This window comes from Bidens hawaiensis, unplaced genomic scaffold (assembly GCF_021521415.1).
Source record: "Bidens hawaiensis isolate Kalapana, Puna unplaced genomic scaffold, B.hawaiensis_p1.1 tig00023714_1, whole genome shotgun sequence".
In the NCBI taxonomy this organism is placed as follows: Eukaryota; Viridiplantae; Streptophyta; class Magnoliopsida; order Asterales; family Asteraceae; genus Bidens; species Bidens hawaiensis.
In genome coordinates this window covers 12071-35903 of record NW_027493728.1, presented here as the reverse complement: position 1 = coordinate 35903, position 23833 = coordinate 12071, and the positions used below count along the sequence as shown (strand labels likewise).

Below are 23833 nucleotides of genomic sequence, written 5' to 3'. Positions count from 1 at the left end.
GGCTTTTTGTTTTGACTAGTTATATCAATTTGTTCTTGAATAAGTTGTTTCTGTATCTTTTATCAAATCACGAATTCCAGGTTTTACAAAATAGCAAATTGTTTTCTTGTTCTAATCCATAGAATATAGTTCAATCATAGATAAATCATGAAATGGAACAAGTAAACAAAGTTATTATTAACTTATTAACATGAAACTTATATGGATATCCATTTATTACATAAAAGAGACAATAAGGATAACTACAAAACCCCTTTTGAATAAAGAAAAAAAGAGCATGAAGCATCACTTCCTTGGTCATGAACAACACCACCTCACTTTATTATCACTATATGTCTAGTGTAATCTTTAAAGCTATAATCATAGGTGAAGAAACACTAAGTGACCTCGACGGATTATGGATAATCTTAGGGTTAAGTAGATGTTTCCCACGAGGGTTAGGTCATGCAAAGATGGTTATTATTCTAATGACCTGCAAAACAGACACCGTGAGCTCGTCACTGAGAAGGGGGGGGGGTTCCTCCTTGTGACCACCCTCCGGCGTGAGAATCAGACTAGATTGCTCTGAATATAAGTGTATATTGAGAGAAATAGCTAGGGAAGATAAGATAATATCAGATGATATGTCATGATACCGTTCCAAGGTGTTGGAGTATTTATAGCTGAAGGTAGGTTTCCAAGCAGGTACAGCCAGCTGTATAATATTCCTTTTCCACTAACTGTGGGCTACGTACGTGCCATGCTGGTGGTTGGTGGGTAGGCAGCGGCTGATAGTGACATGGCCGGCTGTGTACTATTCCTTTTCCACCAACTACAGGCTATGTACGTGCCACGATGAGGGTTGGTGGGTAGGCAGCGGCTGATAGTGACATTTTGTACTGGAGCATGCTCCTCCTCGTACTATTATTGGTGAGCTGTCACCCTGTGATTGGTTCATGGGCTGCTTTGGTCAGATCTTGTCTATTTTGTCCATACCTTGGCAGGTATAGTACAAAAGATCTTCCAGAAACATACGGACTGGCTCTTTTGGGCGGGAATATTCCCGCCTTGCTCATTCCTTCTTCAGGTGACATTGCTGAAGTATTAAGAGTTAGTGCCTTATGCGTGTAGCTTTACTGTTAGTGCGGGTAGCCTTCCTTCTCAGCTTGTACCCATAGCTGCGGGAACAGGCAGGGTATTGTACCAAGGGAGGCTTTCCTGCGGGAACAGCTGGCTTACTGCGTGTAAGGTCTTCATCTCTCTGAGCATGGTGGGTCTTGCGGAACCAGTTGGTCTTTGCGCAGACGTACCCCATCAAGGTGTGTCTTGCGGGTCCAACTGGGCTTTGCGGGGACCTACCTCTTTAACAGGATAGGAAGATAAGCATACATGATGTTAACATTTTACTTATTTTGAGTATTAAATACAGGCAAACAATTGTTCTAAGTTCTAAAGTTACTAAAAAAAGTTAATATTTTGGGTGGTCATGAATAAGAAGTACACATGCAATGAACCCTCAAAAGTGGATTGGCTTAAGGGAAAAAAGAGGATTTTGAGGCAAGAAAGGAATGCCCTTTTTGAGATGGTTATCATTAGGGTTGGCCCAAATTTGTGAAATGGGTCATTAGTTTATAAATTATTGATCCAATCAATGTGAGTGTAATCATTTGTAGTTTTAAGAGCTTTAAATCCTATATTTAGTTATTAGAGCATCTAAGAAAAAATAAAATGTGATTCTTTTATTGACAAAAATATGTCATATACAATCATTTGTAGATTTAGGAGCTTCAAATCATGTCTTAGATTTGTTTAAAGATTGCGGGATTTTTGGATAGAGTTTTCGTGGTTGATGTTTCGGACTCCAGTGTGTTGTTTCATTGATCTTGGAGGCACTCAGTGCCTCGGTTAGAAGAGGGAGAGAGACGGCTGAATTGGATAACATTTGTATGGACATTAATTTTCCATCTCGGTTGAGAAATGGTGATGAAAGGGCGGGGATAGACATGATTTGGTCAGGAATGTCATTTTTGATGTGTTAAAACGAGCGGGAATCTTGGCAAGAAAAGAGGCTCCTGTGAATTTTTTGTCGGATCCGCATGAAGGAAGGTCTACTCTCCGACCAGCGAACATTCTTGTGTTTGGATGGGCTGGGGGGAAGCATGCTTGTGTGGACCTTACTGGGGTGTCCCCTCTTGTAGGGCGTAGGGACACCGGGTTTGTTGCTAGGCAGGCCGTGTTAAAGGCAGAAGCAGGAAAAATTGCTAAGCACGAGAAGGCGTGTGTGGAGAATCAACACGCCTTCATTCATTTTGTTTTTAATACATTTGGGTCTCTTGCTCCCGATGCCGCTACGTTTCTAAAAAGTGTTCAGCGGGTCGTGCACGGTAACTCAACGACGCCAAATAACGATAATTTTATTTTCAGTATGATCGGTTTTGTCATTCAAAAGGGGATGACAGCGCAGCTTGTTGCCCGCTTACCTGCATCTTTGTTATAATTTGATCTTTTTATTGAAAATGAAAAAGTTTCACTGTATGACAAAAAAATTGAATAGTTACCCGACGGATATTTGCCTAGGTGGCACTTGATTTTGTAACTATGTATAAGACTGAGATTACCAAGTCTTAAAATTCACAAGTACAGCACCCATTTGATGAAAATTATAAAAAGTGAAATTTTATTTAACTAAAGGTTTAAAATTTAAACAAGGGTTTAAACACAGCTTCCACACAATCATCATCGTCATAATCCTTTTCACTGACAAAGAGAAGCCAAAACCCTGCGCGGCGGCTCAAATGGCCGACGAGCATGAAGAACCGCCAAGTTATCGAGAAGCAAAACGTCTCCTTTCTGCCACGGAATTGCCACACTTTCTTCCTCCAACAATTTCAAGCAGTCATATATCACATCTGCTGGCAAAGGCGTACCATCCCCGAATGTCACCGCCTTCGCTGGATCATTCCTTGCATCTTCCCAACCGGTATAAGCCGCCACCATGCTATTGAACCATGTTTTCCGGCCTCGTGTTTCATCAACTTTGATCGCGGGAATCGGCCCCATTATCATCTTCACTCCATCGTCCGTCCACTCTAGCTTCATTCCAAGCTTCGCCGCCCTACAATTTAATAACATAGAATAATAAAAACCACGTGAGGTGCAATGTATTATTATTATTATTATTATGCATAAACTATGATAAAATAATAAGTAAATTCTATATATTATATTATTATGTTACATATAAAAAATATATTAAGAAATTTATGTAGAAAAGTATAAATATAAGTAAGTAATTATAATTTATAATTAATAAACGAGTCGAGCCCGAATTAAACTCGAGCTTAAAAACTACTCACGAGCCGAGCTCGATCCTTAGAAGGCTCAACCTCGGCTCGTTTACACCCCTATAACACACAGGATTATTTGCAGACCTTTCTTCAGCGACGGCTTTGTCTTTCGTCAAGAATGTGGATACCCAACCACGACCGATTGGAGACGAAGGATCATCGTCTTCCCCAAGCACTCTTGTGTAGATTAACCCGTGTTGTTCCAACCGATCAACGAACCCAGGGTGTTTCTGCTTCATCTTGTCGTAAATTACATGGCTGAGTACTATAGGTGTTTCGCCCCCAACTTTCGGTTCTACTTCGCAGAAGAAAAAAACCTTAAATGGAAACTTAGGAACCTGTTTCATAACAATTCATGTTTATGATGAGTTTCAGGCTATGGAATTTATGTAATATTGTTTAAATCTAGGGGTGTGAACAAGCTAAGCTATTTGAGATATGCTCGAAAAAAAACTTGAAACAAGCCAAGCTACTCGTGATTAAATGAGCCCAAGATTAAAAATAAGCTTGTTTAGTAAACGAACAAGATCCCGAGCTTCACTAATTGAGCTTGAGCCAACTCACGAGTCTAAACGAGCCCATTACTAATAGAATCTTTAATTCAATCAATCATGCCCAGTAAAAATCCCATTAATAGCACAACTATTAGCAGGATCTGGAGAGGGTGGGATGTATGCAAAACCGTACTTCTATCCCAAAGAATAGAGAGGTTGCTTCCAGAGAGACCGCAACTCGAATATAATTTTTAACTAATAAATTAAATATATCTTTATATACTATAGTTATTAATTTATAAAATTGTGAAAAAAAGAAATTATAAAGTCATTAATTTATAAAAATTTATTAAAAATAACTAAAATTGATATAAATTAATTAATAAACAATAAACGAGCTAAGCCCGAGCTCTCATAACTTAGACGAGCCGAGCTTTAGAAACAAAGCTTGAATCAAGCCAAACTCGAGCTCTCATGATTTAAACTTGCCGAGGGCTCGGCTTAGCTCGTCTGCACCCCTGAAAATATTATAAATGTTTTTAAGAGTTCAATACTTCATATATTAAATAAAAAGATCCAATTACAATAGAGAGGTGGATAAGCGGGCAACAAGCTGCGCCGCCACCCCCTTTTGAATGGCAAACCCGATCCTACTGAAAACAAAGTTATAGTTTTTTGGCGTCGATAAGTTACTGTGCACGAAAACAAAGTTATAGTTATTTAAATCAATTGTAACTAATTAGAAACCCTAAGATAAGCAATAAACGAGCCGAGCCGAGCTCGTCTTTAGATACAAAGCTCTAATCAAGCCGAGCTGACCCTCGGCTCGTTAACACTCCTAACTTAAAATCAGTTGTATCCTAAAAAGCTACTCACGAGCTCGAGCTTTACAAACAAAGCTCGAATCAAGCCGATTTAATCAAGCTCGAGCCTGGTCGAGTTCAGGCTAAGATCGGCTCGTTTACATCCCTAATTAAACCTCAATGTTGATTTCGATTTCGATTTTGACTAGGGGTGCAAACGAGTCAAGCTACTCGAGATTGGCTCGTTAAAACGCTCAATCGAGCCCAAGCCAGAGCTCGAGCCTAAAAGTAAGCTCGTTTAATAAATTAGCCCGAGCCCGAGCTTCACTTATCGAGCTCGAGCCGGCTCGCGAGCATATACGTGACTGCCATTTATATAAAATTTTAAAATATATATTTAAGAATTATTAATTAATATATATAATGTTATGGAAAAATAAATAAAAATAACTAAATAATATATGTTATTTTATACATAAAATATTATAATGCAAAAAAATATATAAAATAATTATAATTATATAACAAATAATTAATAAATAGTAAACGAGCCGATTTCAAGTTTGAAAATCTATTCACGAGCTCGGCTCGTTTGCACCCCTAATTTCGACTACGATCGTAATCAATTAGAAACACCAAGATTCTAAGATTATAAACTAATAACATCAATTCAATTCAATTACATAATAACAAACACCTGAGCCATCTCATGATGAAACGGGATCTTCTGATCAGGCGGAGACTCATTCGACGTAAAAACCCGTCCCACCACATTCGTCCGTGGGGCCGCCCCACCCACGTACGGTAACTCATCGTAACCAAAAGCTTCAACCACTTCGTTAAACTCTGAAGCCGAGTCAACCGATGAAAACCCACGGAACAATATAGCTCCGGTTTTATGTAGCACGGACTCCAGCCACGGCTTCTGGTCACGAATAATATGTTTCAGATCATTATTATTGTTGGGTGTTAATACGCTTGGAAAGATAAGAGTGTTGTTGTTGTTGTTGTATGTTTTTTGTTGAGGTAAGGTTGATTGTGTGAATATGGTTTCTGGCATGCTTGGTTTCAGTGTTATGGTCATCAAGTTTGTGTTATGTTTGTTTACAATAATATTAATATCCTATCGTTTTAAAAGATATTAATGGAGGAAGATGAGTTTGATTTCGCTTTTGACTGGTTTTGAGTCCAGGTTCGTAGATGAAGAAGTAACTGTCAACGTGCTTATCTTTAATGAAATTAAAAAGGAATTATTTTTTAAATATTCGGATATTTTCCTAGGATGGAAACACTCGTTACATTATACGTTTCCGGTTCTTGTATTTAAGGGTATTCATGAAACCGAAAAAATCAAACACAAAATAAAAGGTTGAGGTTCGGTTTTATGTTCTTTATAAAACGAAATTTCAGTTTGATTTCGGGTTTGTGTGTAACAAAACCGAAAAACAAAGTTTTTATATGAAGTATAGTGGAGAGAGTTAGTTAATAAAAAATACCGTCACATTGGTGTCACGTATGTGGGGAGGGATTAACTAATTAGGTTTCCAAAGGAAGGTAATGATTTAAAGCTCCTTCACAATGTCATGTTATCGTATGTAGAAAATAGAGTGTCGAAGCCCTTCTTCATAACGCCCCGATGTGATATATACATACATATATACGTATGTGTGTGTGAGAGATGGGGAGAGAACGACGTCCATCGTTGTGAAGCCCCCCTCTCCCACCCACCCGGTTCCGTGCCCCTCAACAGTGTGCTACGCCAAGGTCGCTCTCAAGGGCGCCCATAGCGGACGGTCTTAGAGCATTCCCAGCTCATTCCGTATATTATTCCCTATAATTTAGCTAAAAAATATCATTGCATAAATTTATCTATCGTTTTTCAAAAATTCTCCACATTCAATTCCCCGTCACATCAGTGTCACGTATGCGGAGAAGGATTAACTAATTAAGTTACAAAAGGAAGGTATTGTTTAACAAAAAAATAATTATTTTTTAATAAAATATAAACATGTATTTTAATTGATTGAATTTGTAGTCGGTACGAACATTGGAGCCCTTACTCCATTACTATAGGGCTCTCCGGAAGGGCATTTACTACTTTGGGACCGCATCTTCACACGTAATGGTTTAACACTCAAAAAAAGATGTGGCATTGAGTTAACACCTAATATCCACTCCATTTGGTTTTATAAACTTGTAGATGTGACCATCTCAAGACACGTAAAACTTATGGGTTTGGCTTTTTATGTACATAATATATTTATAATTCATATGCTTGAAAAAGATAACATAACAAACATTGTTTGTTTGCTCCAACCGATAAATCATTCAAGAAAGATAATATATATTAAATAGAAAAAATTATCCGTTAATTTGAAATCTCGATAACGTTTGAAGAATCGAGTGGTTGGACTAAAATGTCAACATTTTACATTATTGGTATTAAATCATAATTGTTACCTTTTATTTTATTTATTCTATCTTGAAAAAAATCAAGATTGGGAATCATAATATAAAAATTTACTTTTGCACTATTTTAGTATGAAAATATAAATAGCAATAACACTAAAAGGATCTGAATAAATAAATGGTATAACATTATTTATTTTAGATGTCATTTCAAATCAAACTTCTTTTTATCGGTATTTTGTAACTATCCCATTACCTGAATGAATATTTCCTAGACGGGATGCCAACCTTTCATATTTATTTTAACGCTCAAGAATTAACTTGTCCGAAACACAATCAAAGAGGAAACACATCACATAAGAAAACCCCTTGAGTCTAGTTTCAAACTTAAAACCATAAAGATCTTAAGCCATAACCGTATATTACATGAATTAGTTTATGCTATAATACATGTAACTTATCTGAAGAGGTAGGTCCCAGCAGAGCCCAGTTGGACCCGCAAGACTCACCTTGAAGAGGGACGTCTGCGCAAAGACCAACTGGTTCCGCAGGACCCACCATGTTCAGAGAGATGAAGACCTTACGCGCAGTACGCCAGCTGTTCCCGCAGGAAAAGCCTCCCAATGGTGAAGTACCCCGCCTGTTCCCGCAGCTGCGGATACAAGCCATCAGGGAAGGCTACCCGCACTAATAGCAAGGCTACACGCACAAGGCACTAACTCTCAATAATTCAGTAATGTCACCTGAAGAAGGAATGAGCAAGCCGGGAATACTCCCGCCCAAATGAGCCAGTCCGTACGCTTCTGGAGGATCTTTTGTACTATACCTGCCAAGGTATGGACAAAATAGACAAGATCTGACCAAAGCAGCCCATGAACCAATCACAGGGTGACAGCTCACTGACAACAGTACGACGAGGAGCACGCTCTAGTACTTAATGTCACTATCAGCCGCTGCCTACTCACCAACCCTTGTCGTGGCACGTACATAGCCTGCAGTTGGTGGAAAAGGAATAGTACACAGCCGGCCATGTCACTATCAGCCGCTGCCTACCCACCAACCACCAGCATGGCACGTGCGTAGCCCACAATTAGTAGAAAAGGAATATTATACAGCTGGCTGTACCTGCTTGGAAACCTACCTTCGGCTATAAATACTCCAACACTTTGGAACGGTATCATATCTAATCTCATACCATCATATCTTATCTGCTCTAGCTATTTCTCTTAATATACACTTATATTCAGAGCAATCTAGTCTGATTCTCACGCCGGAGGGTGGTCACAAGGAAGTACCCCCCACTTCTCAGTGACGAGCTCACGGTGTCTGTTTTGCAGGTCATCAGAAGAATAACCATCTTTGCCAGACATAACCCTCGTGGGAAACATCTACTTAACCCTAAGATTATCCGCAATCTGCCGGGGTCACTTAGTGTTTCTTCATTGGCGCCATCCGTGCATAAAACCTAGAACTAATTCTTTTTCAGTTTTTTCAAAACCTCTGGAAAGATGGTTAAGGTTACTCCGGTGCCAAGGCCAGCGAGTGACCAAGAAACCCCGGTAACCACAACCCCAACTACTGGGGGGAACACCTGAGAGTACACAAAATTTTTTCTGAACACTACCCCGGTTACCCAAGCCGGGGCAAGTGCAGTAAACAATCCTTCACTGGGATTCACCGATACCCAGTTGGAGAGAGAACAGACGAGGCTCCCCCGCCAAACACTTGATCAAGTTAAAGCGTGGGCAGAAGCACGTCAGAAAGAATTCCAAGCTGAGTTGGATGAACGTTTACGTTCACTCCAACAGGCTAATGACGAGTTCGAAAACACTCAACAGCTCAACATGAGTAATGAGTGCGAGTATGATGAAGATTGGAAATAATCTGACAGTGACGCAAACCCGCGCCATAGGGCGAAAGGGAAGCGTAAACAAGCAGATTTCCACAGAAGAAATTTTGGAGAAACCTTTAAGCCAAAAAACGTGGGTGGAAACCCACGTGACTTCTCTAAAACCTCAGACCAACTGTTGCAAATGCGGGAACGTCCAAATTTGCAAGGGACATTGCGGAAGCAATTGCCCCGAAAAGTGCCAAACAAATGTCCAACATAGGCACATATGATGGTATATCTGACCCAGACGATCATTTGAACAGATTCATAGCGGGGGCAACCGTCAGCAATTGAACGGAACCCACGTGGTGTTACATGTTCCAAATGACGCTTGTTGGGGCAGCCAGAGCGTGGTTCGACCGTCTACCGGTCCACCACATCTACGATTGGGCAGACTTCCAGCAGAAGTTCAGCCAACACTTCAGTCAACAAAGAAAGTATACCGAAGAGCAATGGACGATCCTCAACTGCATCCGAGAGGAAGATGAGTCTTTACTAGACTTCATCACGCGCTTCAATTCAAAGAAGCTAAGTCTGGGCACTATTAGCGAAGATCTTGTTCGCGCTGCTTTCATCCAGGGCGCGGAAGACCCAGAGCTCATCCGCACCTTGACGGGTAAAGATGGCATGCCATCCACGTGGGATGCCATCATGACAGCAGCTAAACGCTTCGCGGAAACGGAAAAGCAACTGGGTAGAGATCTTCCCCAGAGCACAAACCTCTACACCCAGAGGACGAGAGAAAATAACGTCCATACCGCCCGACAAAACAAAAAGAGGAAGCTTGGTATTTGGCAGTCAAGGGTAAACTTTGACACCTCATCCAGCTCTCGCCCTCTCTTAGGCGGAAAGGACAACATGCAGTCGAACCGGAATCCCAGATGGACGCCACTCACCAAAAGCGTCACCGAAATATTTTCCACCGAGAGGCTCCCATGGCCAAAGGCTCCAATAGTCCGACAGCGTCACAACGCTGATCAGAGCAAGTCCTGTGACTTCCATGGGACAAAAGGTCACACCACTGAGGAATGCATATCCTTGAAAGATGTCGTCGAGACATTTGTCAGAGATGGGAAACTCACACACCTCGTGGCGTAATGGACGCTAAGCAGGCTAATGCGTGTAGAACCCCAGTTGGGGAAAACACGAATGAAACTGCAGCTTCAATGTTGGAGACTACATACTGCGTAAACAACGAGATTCCGAACCAGGTGCATATCGGCTCTAAAGGCTCGATGACACCCCCTTCCCAAGAACATGGAAGGGAGCTCAATTACACAGGCTGCATGTAGATCAATTCCAAACTTGTAAAGAAAAGGCCTAGAGCCACTTCTAATGGAAATGATTCTCCTTATCACATTGACGCTGATGGTCTTACATTTATACTTATGATCAAAACACTGATATGCTGGTATTCACCGCATAAATAAGTGGGGAAGTAAGTCGTTGCGTGTGGAAGGCGGCAAAACCCGCATAAACACAAAAAACGGCAAAAATTTCTAAGGAAAAGATGAGGAAAACCTTCACGCAGGTCAGTTAGAGGTAAAGTTTGGTCATCCCACTAAATGAAAGTGACGGCCCTACCCGCACAATCATGATAGAGGAAACTGAACATTAACCTATTGACAACCGCGCGTCGAAAGGTTAACTTATTCAAAACACTGATATGCCGGTATTCACCGCATAAATAAGTGGGGAAGTCGTTGCATGTGGAAGGCGCCAAAACCCGCATAAACACAAAAAAGGGCAGAAATTTCCAAGGAAAAGATGAGGAAAACCTTCACGCAGGTCAGTTATAGGTGAAGATTTGTCATCCCACTAAATGAAAGTGACGGTCCTACCCGCACAATCATGATAGAGGAAACTGAACACTAAACTATTGACAACCACGCGTCGAAAGGTTAACTTATTCAAAACACTTGGAAAATTGCTAAGTTAAACTAAAGTATGCACGAGCGAATCATATATTGTTTATGAGGCAAAACAAGTGCCAAATTAAACTATAATATGCATGAGCAAGTCATATAACGTTTATAAAGCAAGTCATTAAGTGAAAGTGACGGTCCTACCCGCACAAACATTTCAAACATTACAAGAATGGCCAGGTATCTACCCGCCTACAGAAATGTAAATCTATCCTAACGGTGGGAAGGGATCTCAAGGTTCAAACTTCAGGACCACTCCCTCCAAACCCACTCGAACCCGCACCATCAGTTGGCTGTGGCGGTTCAAGGAAAGCCTTGAGAATAGTTAGCCCATCATCAGCAGCAATTTCGTTCACCTTCTCCACCACCGGATGCGGGAAGGCAGCATACTGGTTCACTGCTTGGTCATAAGCAGCTTCAGTGTCCACGTCATAAAGAGGGAAGTTGGAAGGCGGGATGCCCTTCTCAACAAACCCCAGACCAAGCAGGAAACCAGCCTTTTCCCCATCCTCTTGGGAAGCGTTGAGAGCTGCGTTCATGGCATCGTCATAAGATGTGTTCGTGAAGATCCGATGCACAACCTACAAAAAAAAATATATATATATGTATCAAAAACTTTTCTAAGTATAAAGAAAAGCGTAAAGATATTATGAAGCTACGCATACCTGCGACAACACTTCTCGTAGAAGCCATTCCTTGGTGATCAGAGCTTCCTGAAGGGCAGCTTGAGCTTGGTCACGGGCGCGTTCGGCTTCATTTTTGTTAAGGTTGGCAAGCAACACTTCCTTAGCAGCAGCCTCTTCAACGCCCTTCAGCTTACGCTCAGTGTGGTCAAGCATACCCCTCTGGTCCAAGATCTCTTGGAGCTTTTTGGCATCTTCTAAAGCCAAAGCATCATGAGCCTGCTGAAGCCTCTCTAGTTTGGCTTTAAGCTCCTCATTCTCAGCGCGCAAAGGCTCAGCAATGGCTTCAGCTCTGGTGGCCCTCTCGGTCGCGTTCCGCGCAATTTCCTTAGCCAACCTAAGCTGTTCGTTAACAGCTTGGGTAGCCTTGGAACGGGCCTCGAGCCGGGCCTGAACTTCAACCTCGAGGGCCTTGAAGGCCTTTTCCTTCTCCGCAGCAATGGCGGCAAGTCTCCTGTTCTCCTCCCGGATAGCCCGCGCCTGAGCCACTTCCTGGCTACGCGCCGCCTTTAACTTGTCGTTTTCACGACAAAGCAACTCGACGCGCGGCTGCATCCGGGCAAGGAGAATCCGAAGCTCATTCGTCAGCCTACCCTCCTGGTAGCTAGACATGGCTTCCCCCAACGCACCACTTGGGGCTGCGTGACGCGCCCACTCGACGCAGTCCACAGCCGTTCGAAGGGTTGTTCCCCGGCGGATGTTCCACCGTGGAACATACACCTCATTGGAATCCGAAACTGCAAAAACAAAAAGCGGTTAGAAAAAAATGATAAAAAAAAAGAAAAAAAAAAATAAATAATAGGGCAAAATAACCCTACGCACCTGTAGGGTCGACAACAGGCCGGTAGCCGCCAAGCCCATCACCCGAACCTAAGGGATATCCATCCAAGAGGTCAGGCAGATGGGAAGGAGGCAGAGATTGGCTAGAAACCCCAACCTTGAACATACCTGATGAACCGGCCGGGGACAAGGTAGTCGCCGGCGCCGGAGGCACGGTTGAAGCCGCCGCGGTAGAGACCATCGGAGGTGAACTCACTGGAGGTGAACTCACAACCGAGGCCGCCGCTGCGGAGGAGCCCGCAGAAAAAATCACCGCCGGCTCAGTGAAGGATGCAGTAAAGATGGCACTGACAGCCGGCGGAGATGACGTCACAATTGGAACAGTTGCCTCAACGGGATGAGCAACTGAACCAACACTGCAAACAGGCGCAGCCGCCTAGGTCATCGCCTCGGGTAGATTGACCAAACCTACCGTCATGGGTCCAGAGATGCTCCTTCCCGCTCCACTTTGAAATGCGGTTGCATCCACGCCTGCATGAAGATAACAAAATATTAAAAACAATGGCGGAAAGAATTGCGGGTAAGATTAATTTATACTTACGAGTTTTCTTGAGCTTAAGGTTCTGACAGGCGGGGACGAACCCGATGGAGCCGGCCTCTTCAAGCCGGTCACCGTCGTCGTACTGGGCTGCCCGGAGGTGACAGCTGTCTCAACCTCCGGAACAGTAGTCTCACCATCACCAGGGTTCCCCACTGCCTCCTCGCTTTCGGTCTCCGAGTCGGACCGATTTCCCTGATCGGCGGAGGCGACCTTCGCCTTGCCTTTAACGCCGGCAGCTTTCTTCTTCCTCACGAAGAAAGGCCCATCTGCGGATCCCTCATCAGAAGATGATAAAATTAGGGAAACTCCAGCAGAGGTTTGAGCATGAAGAGGGCGAGGGTTAAAGAATCCCTTACCTGGCCGCGTGGCGCTCAAAATCTCGTGGCCCGGCGGGTAGACCTCCACGAACCTATCCGCCGTTTGCTCCAAGATGGGCAACTCGTTCTCATCAAGAGCACGAGTACCCAGCCGAGCAGGACCACCGCTCTCACGCGGTTGCAGAAGAGATTGCAAGTTGTTTCCTTCTGAAAATAAAAGAGAAACACTTAGAAGAAAAACCCTAAATCAGCAAAAAAGACGGAGCATACCGTAGGCAATAGAATTCAAACCGTATTCGAGGATGATAGGTACTTGCGGCGTCCCAGAACCGGCATCCTTCCATACCCGGCTCATCCCAAGCATCGCAAAGCGGTAAACCGGAGTATGGATCCGGGAGATCTTGGTAAACCATTCCGCCTCCTGGTAGTTGGAGGCGTGAAGGTTCGGGAGTGCCCTCCCGTTCTTGAATGTCATCGCAATAGGGACGACACGGGCAGAGATATAGAAGAACTCCCGCTTCCAAGACCGAAGACTGCGCTCGGTAGCACAGATCTTCAAACCCTTGATCCGAGTGATCAAGGTGTACCAGCCCTGGATGCACCTCCAGGAGTAGAAGGTCATCAGACGGTCGACGCGAGGCTCAACGCCCAGAATGTGGCACACCCATTTAAAGTGGCGAACCTTAGCGATCGCCATTGGGTGTACCTCCGTCAAATGTATACCGTGTTTCTCCAAAACACGGTACACAAACTTCGTCAATGGGAACCTGAGATTCCCATAGATGAAGAATGCAGCATACACCCCTATCTTGCCCTTGGGGGCATCATACACCGTCTGGTGAGGCTCAGGAAACTCAGGCTCGAAAGGCTCGAGCATGAACTTCTTGACGATGTACTGATAAAGGTCGACGGAAAGAGCACACTGGCACTCACCAGCAGTACTCTTATCGTCCTTGTCAGACGCGGACATCGGGTTCTCAGGGTATACGTCGGACTCTTCGGCAGTAACCTCAGGATCATGAGTAGAAGACATGTTGAGGTTGGAAAGAAGAACGATTTTAGGAGAATGCTCGACAAAAGTTAGAGTATTCGCCGGAAATCGCTTAGAAGAAGAAGTGAAAGTGTGAGTTGAGATGCATCCTCTTCCCCCTTTATATACCCATCGCAATGAATGCGATGAATTTAATGCGGGGGAGAGGGAAAAGCGCAGACACAATGATACAACGACACGTGGAAAGCAAGCTGGCAACAGCTGTCGATAGGACGCGTGCCGTAAAATTCGCGCCCACACGCCCGAAAACTCGCGCCCACGCGCCTGAAAAAGCGTCTGGAATGACCATATACTGTCACGTCGCCATAACTTCCTGCACGTCCTGAAACTGTCAGAAGAAACCGTCGGACGACGCTAACGTCCCTTCAACAGTTTGGACTATTCTTATCCTTTCACCAACTCTTCGAATTTCAAAAAGATTCAAAAAGATTCAAAGATTCAAAAATAAGAGGGAATATACCCCCTTACTTTGGTAACCAAGAAACCGTAAGACAAGTGCGGGTACAGTGTCAAGGCGAAACCCTTCACATACTTAGCACCTGCAGGGAATTGAAGCCAAGAATACCTTGGTAACCAAGAACCCGTAAGACAAGTGCGGGTACAGTGTTAAGGCGAAACCCTTCACATACCTAGCACCTGCAGGGAATTGAAGCCAAGAATACCTTGGAAGTCAAGTAACTATAAGACGAGTGCGGGTACAGTGTCAAGGCGAAACCCTTCACATACTTAGCACTTGCAGGGAATTAAAACCAAGAAGGATCTTCTGGGCCATGCTTGTGGAAAGGGAAATAACATCCCCGCATAGCGGGAACGTTGAGAACTAGATTGTTTGAAGCTCCAAGATGGAATTGGTTGTTTAACATAATTGATCACTATGTCTAAAACTACCAAAACCTCGTGGAGAATCTACACAAGTGAAACTCAACGCTCCTGACTTGCGAGGAGGTTACACACCTACCCGCATCATACCCAAAGATCAAGCAGAAAAGTCGGGAATTTCTGCACGTGACATTAGGAAAACCGCGGGAAGAATCCCCACGGAAAACCTTAAAACTAAAAACCCTTTTCAAAACCCCTTGCTTAAGTCCAAAAGTTCACCTCACTTATTAACAATTCATGAGAAGAACATTGGACTGGGGGGACTTGAAGAGGTAGGTCCCAGCAGAGCCCAGTTGGACCCGCAAGACTCACCTTGAAGAGGGACGTCTGCGCAAAGACCAACTGGTTCCGCAAAACCCACCATGCTCAGAGAGATGAAGACCTTACGCGCAGTACGCCAGCTGTTCCCGCAGGAAAAGCCTCCCAATGGTGAAGTACCCCGCCTGTTCCCGCAGCTGCGGATACAAGCCATCAGGGAAGGCTACCCGCACTAATAGCAAGGCTACACGCACAAGGCACTAACTCTCAATAATTCAGTAATGTCACCTGAAGAAGGAATGAGCAAGCCGGGAATACTCCCGCCCAAATGAGCCAGTCCGTACGCTTCTGGAGGATCTTTTGTACTATACCTGCCAAGGTATGGACAAAATAGACAAGATCTGACCAAAGCAGCCCATGAACCAATCACAGGGTGACAGCTCACTGACAACAGTACGACGAGGAGCACGCTCTAGTACTTAATGTCACTATCAGCCGCTGCCTACTCACCAACCCTTGTCGTGGCACGTACATAGCCTGCAGTTGGTGGAAAAGGAATAGTACACAGCCGGCCATGTCACTATCAGCCGCTGCCTACCCACCAACCACCAGCATGGCACGTGCGTAGCCCACAGTTGGTAGAAAAGGAATATTATACAGCTGGCTGTACCTGCTTGGAAACCTACCTTCGGCTATAAATACTCCAACACCTTGGAACGGTATCATATCTAATCTCATACCATCATATCTTATCTGCTCTAGCTATTTCTCTTAATATACACTTATATTCAGAGCAATCTAGTCTGATTTTCACGCCGGAGGGTGGTCACAAGGAGGTACCCCCCTTTCTTAGTGACGAGCTCACGGTGTCTGTTTTGCAGGTCATCAGAAGAATAACCATCTTTGCCGGACATAACCCTCGTGGGAAACATCTACTTAACCCTAAGATTATCCGTAATCTGCCAGGGTCACTTAGTGTTTCTTCATTATCAGTAATTATTTATATAACACAAATAAACAGCACCCAATACAAGTATTAAACTCCAATATTTGAAATGATATTTATTAAGGTACATATATTTGAAACGATACTTATTAAGGTACATATCAACACCATATTCCAAATCACAAAACTCACTTGCAAAACGATGCCAAAACACGACGAGGCAGCGTGATCAAGGGTCGTCGGGCATGCAAAACCGCCAAGTTATCTAGCAGCAAAACATCACCCTTCCGCCATGGCAACGCAACACACCCTTCATCAAAGATCTTATCACAGTCATCAAAAACATCAGGAGGCGATAGCTTACCATCACTAAACACCACTGCTTTTAAAGGATCATTGTTTAGTTTATCTTCAAATCTTCCCGCCACACTATTAAACCAGATTTTATGTTTCTTAACCTCATCGTATTTAAAACCAGGTTTCGGCCCGATTATAACCCAAAGTGCACCTTCCATCCACTCTAGTTTCATCCCAAGCTTTGCAGCCCTGCAAGTTTGTTTTAAATAATAATAATAATAATATCAATAATAATAATAATAATAATAATAATAATAATAAATATGTTCATTAAATTAGGCCTGTAAATGAACCGAGGATTCAGTGAACTATTCGTTGCAGGAAGTTCGTTTATTTAATAAATGAATGAACATGAACACATTTTTGTTCATATAATTAAACGAGCGAACATGAACACATATCCTGTTCTTTCTTTTATGTTCGTGAACGGCATATTAATATAATATAATAAAATATTATTTGTATTTTTACAAAATATATCTCCCTAATACCTATTAAAATATTATTTATTCGTTTTTGTTCATTTAAGTTTTTTTGTTTATTTATGTTTGTTTGTGTCCGCTTACGGTCGTTCATGTATGCTCATTTATGTCCGTTTAAATATGTTCGTGAACTGTTCGTTTAAATTTTAAATGAATGAACATAAACTGTTCCTTCTTTTATGTTCGTGAACGACATATTAATATAATATAATAAAATATTATTTGTATTTTTACAAAATATCTCTCCCTAATACCTATTAAAATATTATTTATTCGTTTTTGTTCATTTAAGTTTGTTTATTTATGTTTGTTTGTGTCCGTTTACGTTCGTTCACGTATGCTCATTTATGTCCGTTTAAATATGTTCGTGAACTGTTCGTTTAAATTTTAAATGAACGAACATAAATTGTTCCTTCTTTTATGTTCGTGAACGACATATTAATATAATATAATAAAATATTATTTGTATTTTTACAAAATATATCTCCCTAATACCTATTAAAATATTATTTATTCGTTTTTGTTCATTTAAGTTTGTTTGTTTATTTATGTTTGTTTGTGCCCGCTTACGTTCGTTCATGTATGCTCATTTATGTCCGTTTAAATATGTTCGTGAACTGTTCGTTTAAATTTTAAATGAACGAACATAAACGAGCACGAAAATGTTATATTTTTTAAACAAACGAACATGAACACAAACTATATCTCCCTAATACCTATTAAAATAATTGAATATTATTTATCCGTTTTTGTTCATTTAAGTTTGTTTAATTTATGTTTGTTTGTGTCCATTTACGTTTATTCCTATATGCATATTTGTTCGTGAACTATTCATTTAAATTTTAAATGAACGAACATAAATGAAGACGAACACGTTCATTTTTTAAACAAATGAACACGAGCACAACTTATTATCCGATCAACTGTTTATGTTCATGTTTGTTTAAATTTAAATGAACGAACACAAACATGTCCTTGTTCGTGTCGGTTCGGTTCGTTTACAGGCCTATGTTTACTCGTCTTCTGAACGGTGAACGATGAATGATGAATCAAACCTTTCTTCGGCTACAGTTCTGTCGTCGGTCATGAATGTCTTCTTCCAGCTTCGACCGATTGGTGATGAATGATCAGATTCATCTCCAAGAACTCGCGAGTAAATCAATCCTTTTTCTTCCATTTCTTCAACAAATTTCGGGTGTTTTTGTTGCATCTTTTCGTTTATTACATGACTTAATGCTATACATGTTTCTCCTCCTTTTCCTGGTTCTATTTCACAGAAGAAGAACAATTTGGATGGATACATAGGAGCCTGTCATAAGAAAGGTGGGTGAGTTATAGGGGTGTAAACGAGTCGAGCCGCTTGATACCGGCTCGTTAAATACTCGATTCGAGCCAAGCTTAAGCGAGCTCGAGCCTGAGCTTAAAAATAAGTTAACCAACCAAAACGTACTTCATATCTCATTAAACACAAAACGATTGCAATAAAGTGCAGACAAACGGGCAACAAGTTGCGCCGTCACCCCCTTTTGAGCTAACACGCGAGCCTATTATTCTAGTTTTTATTTAATACAACAAATTTGTACTTTTATAATAATTCTTATTATATATAAAATTATAATAAAAAATTAGTTAATAATATGTTTTGTGTTATATATAAAAATTATCATTAAAATATATACAAAAAGTAGGTATAAAAATAATTAAAAAAATAATAAACTAGTCGAGCCCGAACCCGAGCCCAACCCAAGCTTGGAAAATCACTCACGAGCTAAGCTCAAGCATTAAAAATAGAGCTCGATACAAGTTTGAAAAACTACTCACGAGTCGACTCGATCTTGAAAAACCACTCAAGCTTAGCTGAGCTAGAGCTGGAGAAACTACTCATGAACCGAGCTCGAGCTTGAAAAACTACTCATAAGCCAAGCTCAAAATAGAGCCCGAACTGATCCGAGCTCGAGCTTTATGAACAAAGCTTGAAACGAGCCGAGCTCGAGCTTTAAAAACAGAACTCCAAATGAGCCGGGTTCAAGCTTTAAAACTAGAGCTCGAAACAAGCTGAACTTGAGCTTTTAAAAACAAAGCTTGAAGTAAGCCGATCTCGAGCTTGAAAAACTAAATATATGTATAGTAGACGAACAAATCAAAATCAATATATATTTAATAATTAAATATATATCTATCACAATCCAAATCAGCCGGAATATTCTGTTCCGGCGGATGATGTAATCATACATACATGAGACATCTCGTGATACATCGGAATATCCACTTCCGGCGGAGCTTCATTAGCCGTATACACTCGACCAATAACTTTACTTCTAGATCCTGCACCACCAACTCCGTAGCCGAAGTCCTCATAACCAGAGGCTTCCACGACGTCATTAAAGTCCGAAGCGGATGACACGTGGAAGCCTCGGAAGAGAACTGCACCAGATTGATGGAGTAAAGAGTCTAACCATATTCTGTTAGACTTAACAGCTTCTGTTAAGTTTGTTACGGGTTTGGTTATTTTGTTGGGGTTAGGAGTGAGAAGGACTGGGAATGAAACTTCACCGTTGGATTTACGGTTTGGGAGTGATCCAACGGTGAAGAATAACGAGTCTTCGGACATGTTTGGTTTTACAAAATTTGTAAAAGTGTAAGTACTGAAATGTATAGATGATGATGATCTTTATGTATTGATCAATAATGAAACTAGAAGTCAAAAAGCAAGTCTAGAAAAACATGTATCTTATTCTTACATTATGAATGTGACATTTATAAATATTTTATTTAATTTATTTGAATACATAACATTTTCATTAGATTTAGAGCATATGTAACTTAGTCAAGGGTACTTAGTCAATGACCATTATCTATTAACCAAAGTCTTAGAACTCTCTCCTAACCGGTAAATGAACTGAACGTTCACTGAAATGTTAGTAAGAAGTTTGTTCGGTTTAGAGGTGAGCAAATAAACTGGTTAACTGAATCGAACCGAAAACCGAACCGGTTTGAAACCGATTATGTAGAAACCGGTTTGTAATTTTCTCCCCTAAAACCGGTTAACCAAACCGAAACTGACCAAAACTGAGCAAAAACCGGTCAAAACCCGAACCGAAACCGATTAAAACCCGAACCGAACTGATCGCAACTTGGTCGAGAAACGGTTTCAACCCGAACCGAAACCGATCACAAAACCGGTTTTGACTTTTGTTGACCAAACCGAACCGGTTTCAACCCAAACCGGTTTTAAGTTTTAAACCGGTTTGTGCACCTCAAGTTCGGTTCGTATGGAGGCTTATTCTCCCCTATCCGGTCTCACCTTAGCGTGTTTGAATTGAAAACCCACCGCATCGACGAATTAGGGATTTCGGGGATTGGGTTACAAAATTTCTTTTTACAATTCTATAAAAGATTATTATTTTTTATGTACAGGGGGCATGTTACGGATCGGCGGCGATACTGGGGCGACACGAAGCGAGACAGAATATGGGAAGTCGGAGAGGTGTCTGGGTGAAAGGTAGGAGTTGATTCATGATGACATGATGCACTAAAAATCAAAATTAAACCAATTAGGATTATAAATTAATTGGTTTGAGTCATGGTCATAGAGTTTTAAAGGGTGAATAGTTAGACTAAAATAAGAAATTGGACTATCTATTACGCTACAAATTATGGCTAGACACTACAACATATAGCTAGACGGTGGGCATTGGGGCCCACCCTCATTTTCCTTTGAATATGCCTGATAGTGATATTAAGGGGTCTCATTCGGGTGATTTTTCAGAATTTAGCTTGATGAAAATCAATGTGCAAACCGACCCAATGTAATATGGGTTGATGGGTTTCGGGTTATGGAGATCGTGTTAGATCGAGTTCGGTTGTACGGGAAACCAAGATTGAGAGTAGTAGTAGTCATAAAACCAAGATGACAAAGTACCAATGATACAAGTATTTTATATCATGACTAGTTAAAAAACAGTTAACATAAACATGGTTGTAACTTGATTATTAAGGCTTGGCATAGTAAGTTTCAGGCTTGAATCAAACAATCGGTTATGTTGTGTTCGAACTTAGAATTCAAATGCAACCGAATTGATAATTCTCAATAACGAATAAAACATGAAAGAAAAAACTCATAAAAGAAGCATAACTTGAGGCTATGAGCGAGTTTTATGGCTTATAAGTAGTAGACTAAAAGGTCTTGTCGAGCCAGCTAAAGACAATTTGTCATAGTTGTCGTACCCAAATTCCATCAAAAGACTATGACTTCATGATTGACGATTTTCCACAATCTTGTAGATTTTTAATCTTTTATCGTATTAATTTTCGCATTTATTCCAATATTTTAGTTTACACTTGGCAATTTTGAAAATTTGGCAAAGCCACTATACAAAGCACTCTCATGTAATGTTTACAAGGATCCTATAATATATATTATTTTCTTTAATAACTTTTTATATTTATCTTTCGTATTTTCACTCTTCGTACAAAGGATGCAAAGATTTTGATCTCGCATCACTTGCAAAAGGATGCAAGGATGCAACGAGGTGGCTTCAATAGCGGAAGCCTGCTATGAAGGACCATCATATTATTAACAAGCATAACATCACCTTTCTTCCAAGGTATTATAACACATTCTTTTTCCAAGATTCTCAAGCAGTCTCTCATGGCCTCATCAGGCACAACTTCACCATTTCCAAGCTCAATAAACGTATTATCATCATAAATTTTACCTTCCCCGTTAACAGGACCAACCAAATTATTGAACCAAGTTTTGCGTTCTCTTTCCTTGTCGAGTCTGATAGCTGGCAGTGGACCGGTTATGGTTTTTACACCATTCTCCATCCATTCCAACTTTGTTCCCAACTTTGCCGCTCTTTCTTGAGCAACTCTCTTGTCGTCGGTCATGTATGCAGACTTCCAACTACTGCCAGTGAAAGACGATGGATGTTCGTCGTCACTCATTATCATTATATAAGTCAGTCCATGCTCCTCGAGTTGTGACACGAAATCCGGATGCCCTTCTTTCATCTTTTCATATATTATATGACTCAAAACTATCGGAGTTTCTCCCCCACTTTCGGGTTCTTCTTCGCAAAAGAAGAATAACTTGGATGGACAATCCGGAACCTATTAACAACAATGAATTTGAGAATATTTTTTTAACATCTTGATTTTTAGGCGGATTTTTTTAATTAAATGTAGAACTAGGTATGTCAAAACACGAGGCTTGAGAAGCAAAAAGTGAAGTCACGTAGGAGTGACTTTCACTTCCGCAAAAAAGTTAAACTGAAAGTCACTCCTTGTCACTTCACTTTTTGTGTGCATTCCTCAAAGCCGCTCCCACGACTTAACTAGTTCTACATACATTAACATAACCAGCTACAATTTCTTTAAGTAGAAAAATACTAGAATTGAAAAAGAATTTACATATGTCATCTCATGATGGAAAGGAATCCGCATTTCTGGAGGGCATTCATTTGCAGTGTAAACCCGACCAATGACTTTGGTTCTAGAGGCTCAGCCTCCCACGTATAGTGACTCTGGGAAGCCGAAAGCTTCCACAACGTCGTTGAAATCAGAAGGAGAGATAACAGGAAAGCCTCGGAAAAGTATGACACCATTTTTCTTGAGTAGAGATTCCAACCATGGCTTGTGATATCTTATAGCTTCTTTGAAGGCACATAGTTTCGGTTCTTCACTAGAATTAGGGGATAATACAACCGGGAAGAGACCTCCGTCGTTGTAAGTTTTTTGCTCAGGCAATCGTAGTTCTTGGAAGAATCTTTCGGTGGCCATTTCGATTGTGTGTTTAGTTTCTTTTGATCTTTTGCCTCTAGTGAATGAGTGTTTTGTGTGTATATATAGAGATATATATTAATAAGAAGTTAAAGATTCTAGGAATGCGATGATAACTTGGAACTAATAAGTAGATAATCCAAGAATTGATGAATTAATATTTGTTACATTTGGAGGCTGGTGAGCTAAAAGGTATCAAGTATCAACATAAAACTGATATAAAACATTTGCTCTAGTTGAAGTTACATAAGTAAGTGATCTATAGTAATGTTTAGAGATGTGTTAATATGTGCATGACTTGATAGATGACTAGTTAACAACTATATATCTAATCGTGGTCTTGAAATAGTTCACGTTCGTTACAAAATCGCAATTCTTCTAAACAATTTTTTTTAAATGACTTTTTAGGCATTTTTACAACGCGTCAAAAGTTGGATAACTTAAAAATAAACGCGTGTTTAAAAGTTAAAGCACTTTCAAGAGTAGCAACAAACTAGCCAACACTAAGCATACAAGACAAACACAATTCATAAAACACTTTCAAGAGTAGCAACAAGATGCCAGTCACAACTAATAAATTGGCAGCTGACGGTTTCATCTTTTAACATATCTGTTCCCAACGGTCCGCGAACAACATAATCCTAACGTCGGTACTTGTGGGTCGCCGGAAAAAAGTCTGGGCAGAAAAGTCGCATTTTTTTGCTGGAAAACTCAACATGAACACCGCCACCACAACCAACTGACTCACCACCAACCAACCACCACCACTCAAGCACCGCCAACCGATTCCGACAATGGTTGTAGGGTACCAACGACCTCAGTATTTTGGGCTTTTACTAGAAAAGGG

The 23833-nt window shown here is 41.2% G+C and overlaps 2 protein-coding genes and 1 pseudogene across 3 annotated transcripts; all 3 read right to left on the bottom strand.

Moving 5' to 3' along the window:
* Positions 1 to 2661: 2661 nt before the first annotated feature.
* Positions 2662 to 5747, bottom strand: LOC143567934 (clavaminate synthase-like protein At3g21360). The gene is made up of 3 exons (XM_077054209.1): positions 5321 to 5747; positions 3411 to 3664; positions 2662 to 3094 (listed from the first exon to the last, which is right to left on the bottom strand). The coding sequence occupies exons 1-3, from the start codon at positions 5705 to 5707 to the stop codon at positions 2734 to 2736; spliced, it is 1002 nt and encodes a 333-aa protein (XP_076910324.1). The 5' UTR covers positions 5708 to 5747; the 3' UTR covers positions 2662 to 2733.
* A 10712-nt stretch (positions 5748 to 16459) lies between these two features.
* LOC143567933 (clavaminate synthase-like protein At3g21360) lies at positions 16460 to 19883 on the bottom strand. The gene is made up of 3 exons (XM_077054207.1): positions 19439 to 19883; positions 18258 to 18511; positions 16460 to 16909 (listed from the first exon to the last, which is right to left on the bottom strand). Exons 1-3 carry the CDS (start codon positions 19811 to 19813, stop codon positions 16552 to 16554), a joined length of 987 nt encoding a protein of 328 aa, XP_076910322.1. The 5' UTR covers positions 19814 to 19883; the 3' UTR covers positions 16460 to 16551.
* A 1819-nt stretch (positions 19884 to 21702) lies between these two features.
* On the bottom strand, positions 21703 to 22993 carry LOC143567932 (clavaminate synthase-like protein At3g21360; annotated as a pseudogene). Its single transcript, XR_013141493.1, has 2 exons — positions 22618 to 22993; positions 21703 to 22317 (listed from the first exon to the last, which is right to left on the bottom strand). The product of XR_013141493.1 is annotated as a clavaminate synthase-like protein At3g21360 (transcript).
* Positions 22994 to 23833: the final 840 nt, after the last annotated feature.

What these genes read in the sequence shown, in the direction of transcription:
- LOC143567933 (XM_077054207.1), bottom strand. Translation starts at nt 19,813, where the DNA reads ATGTCCGAAGACTCGTTATTCTTCACCGTTGGATCACTCCCAAACCGT. An exon ending in TGTATCACGAGATGTCTCAT is followed by an intron (nt 18,512 to 19,438) that starts GTATGTATGATT and finishes TTCTTATGACAG; the next exon opens with GCTCCTATGTATCCATCCAA. An exon ending in AGAACTGTAGCCGAAGAAAG is followed by an intron (nt 16,910 to 18,257) that starts GTTTGATTCATC and finishes ACAAACTTGCAG; the next exon opens with GGCTGCAAAGCTTGGGATGA.
- LOC143567934 (XM_077054209.1), bottom strand. Translation starts at nt 5,707, where the DNA reads ATGACCATAACACTGAAACCAAGCATGCCAGAAACCATATTCACACAA. An exon ending in TTCATCATGAGATGGCTCAG is followed by an intron (nt 3,665 to 5,320) that starts GTGTTTGTTATT and finishes GTTATGAAACAG; the next exon opens with GTTCCTAAGTTTCCATTTAA. An exon ending in AAAGCCGTCGCTGAAGAAAG is followed by an intron (nt 3,095 to 3,410) that starts GTCTGCAAATAA and finishes ATTAAATTGTAG; the next exon opens with GGCGGCGAAGCTTGGAATGA.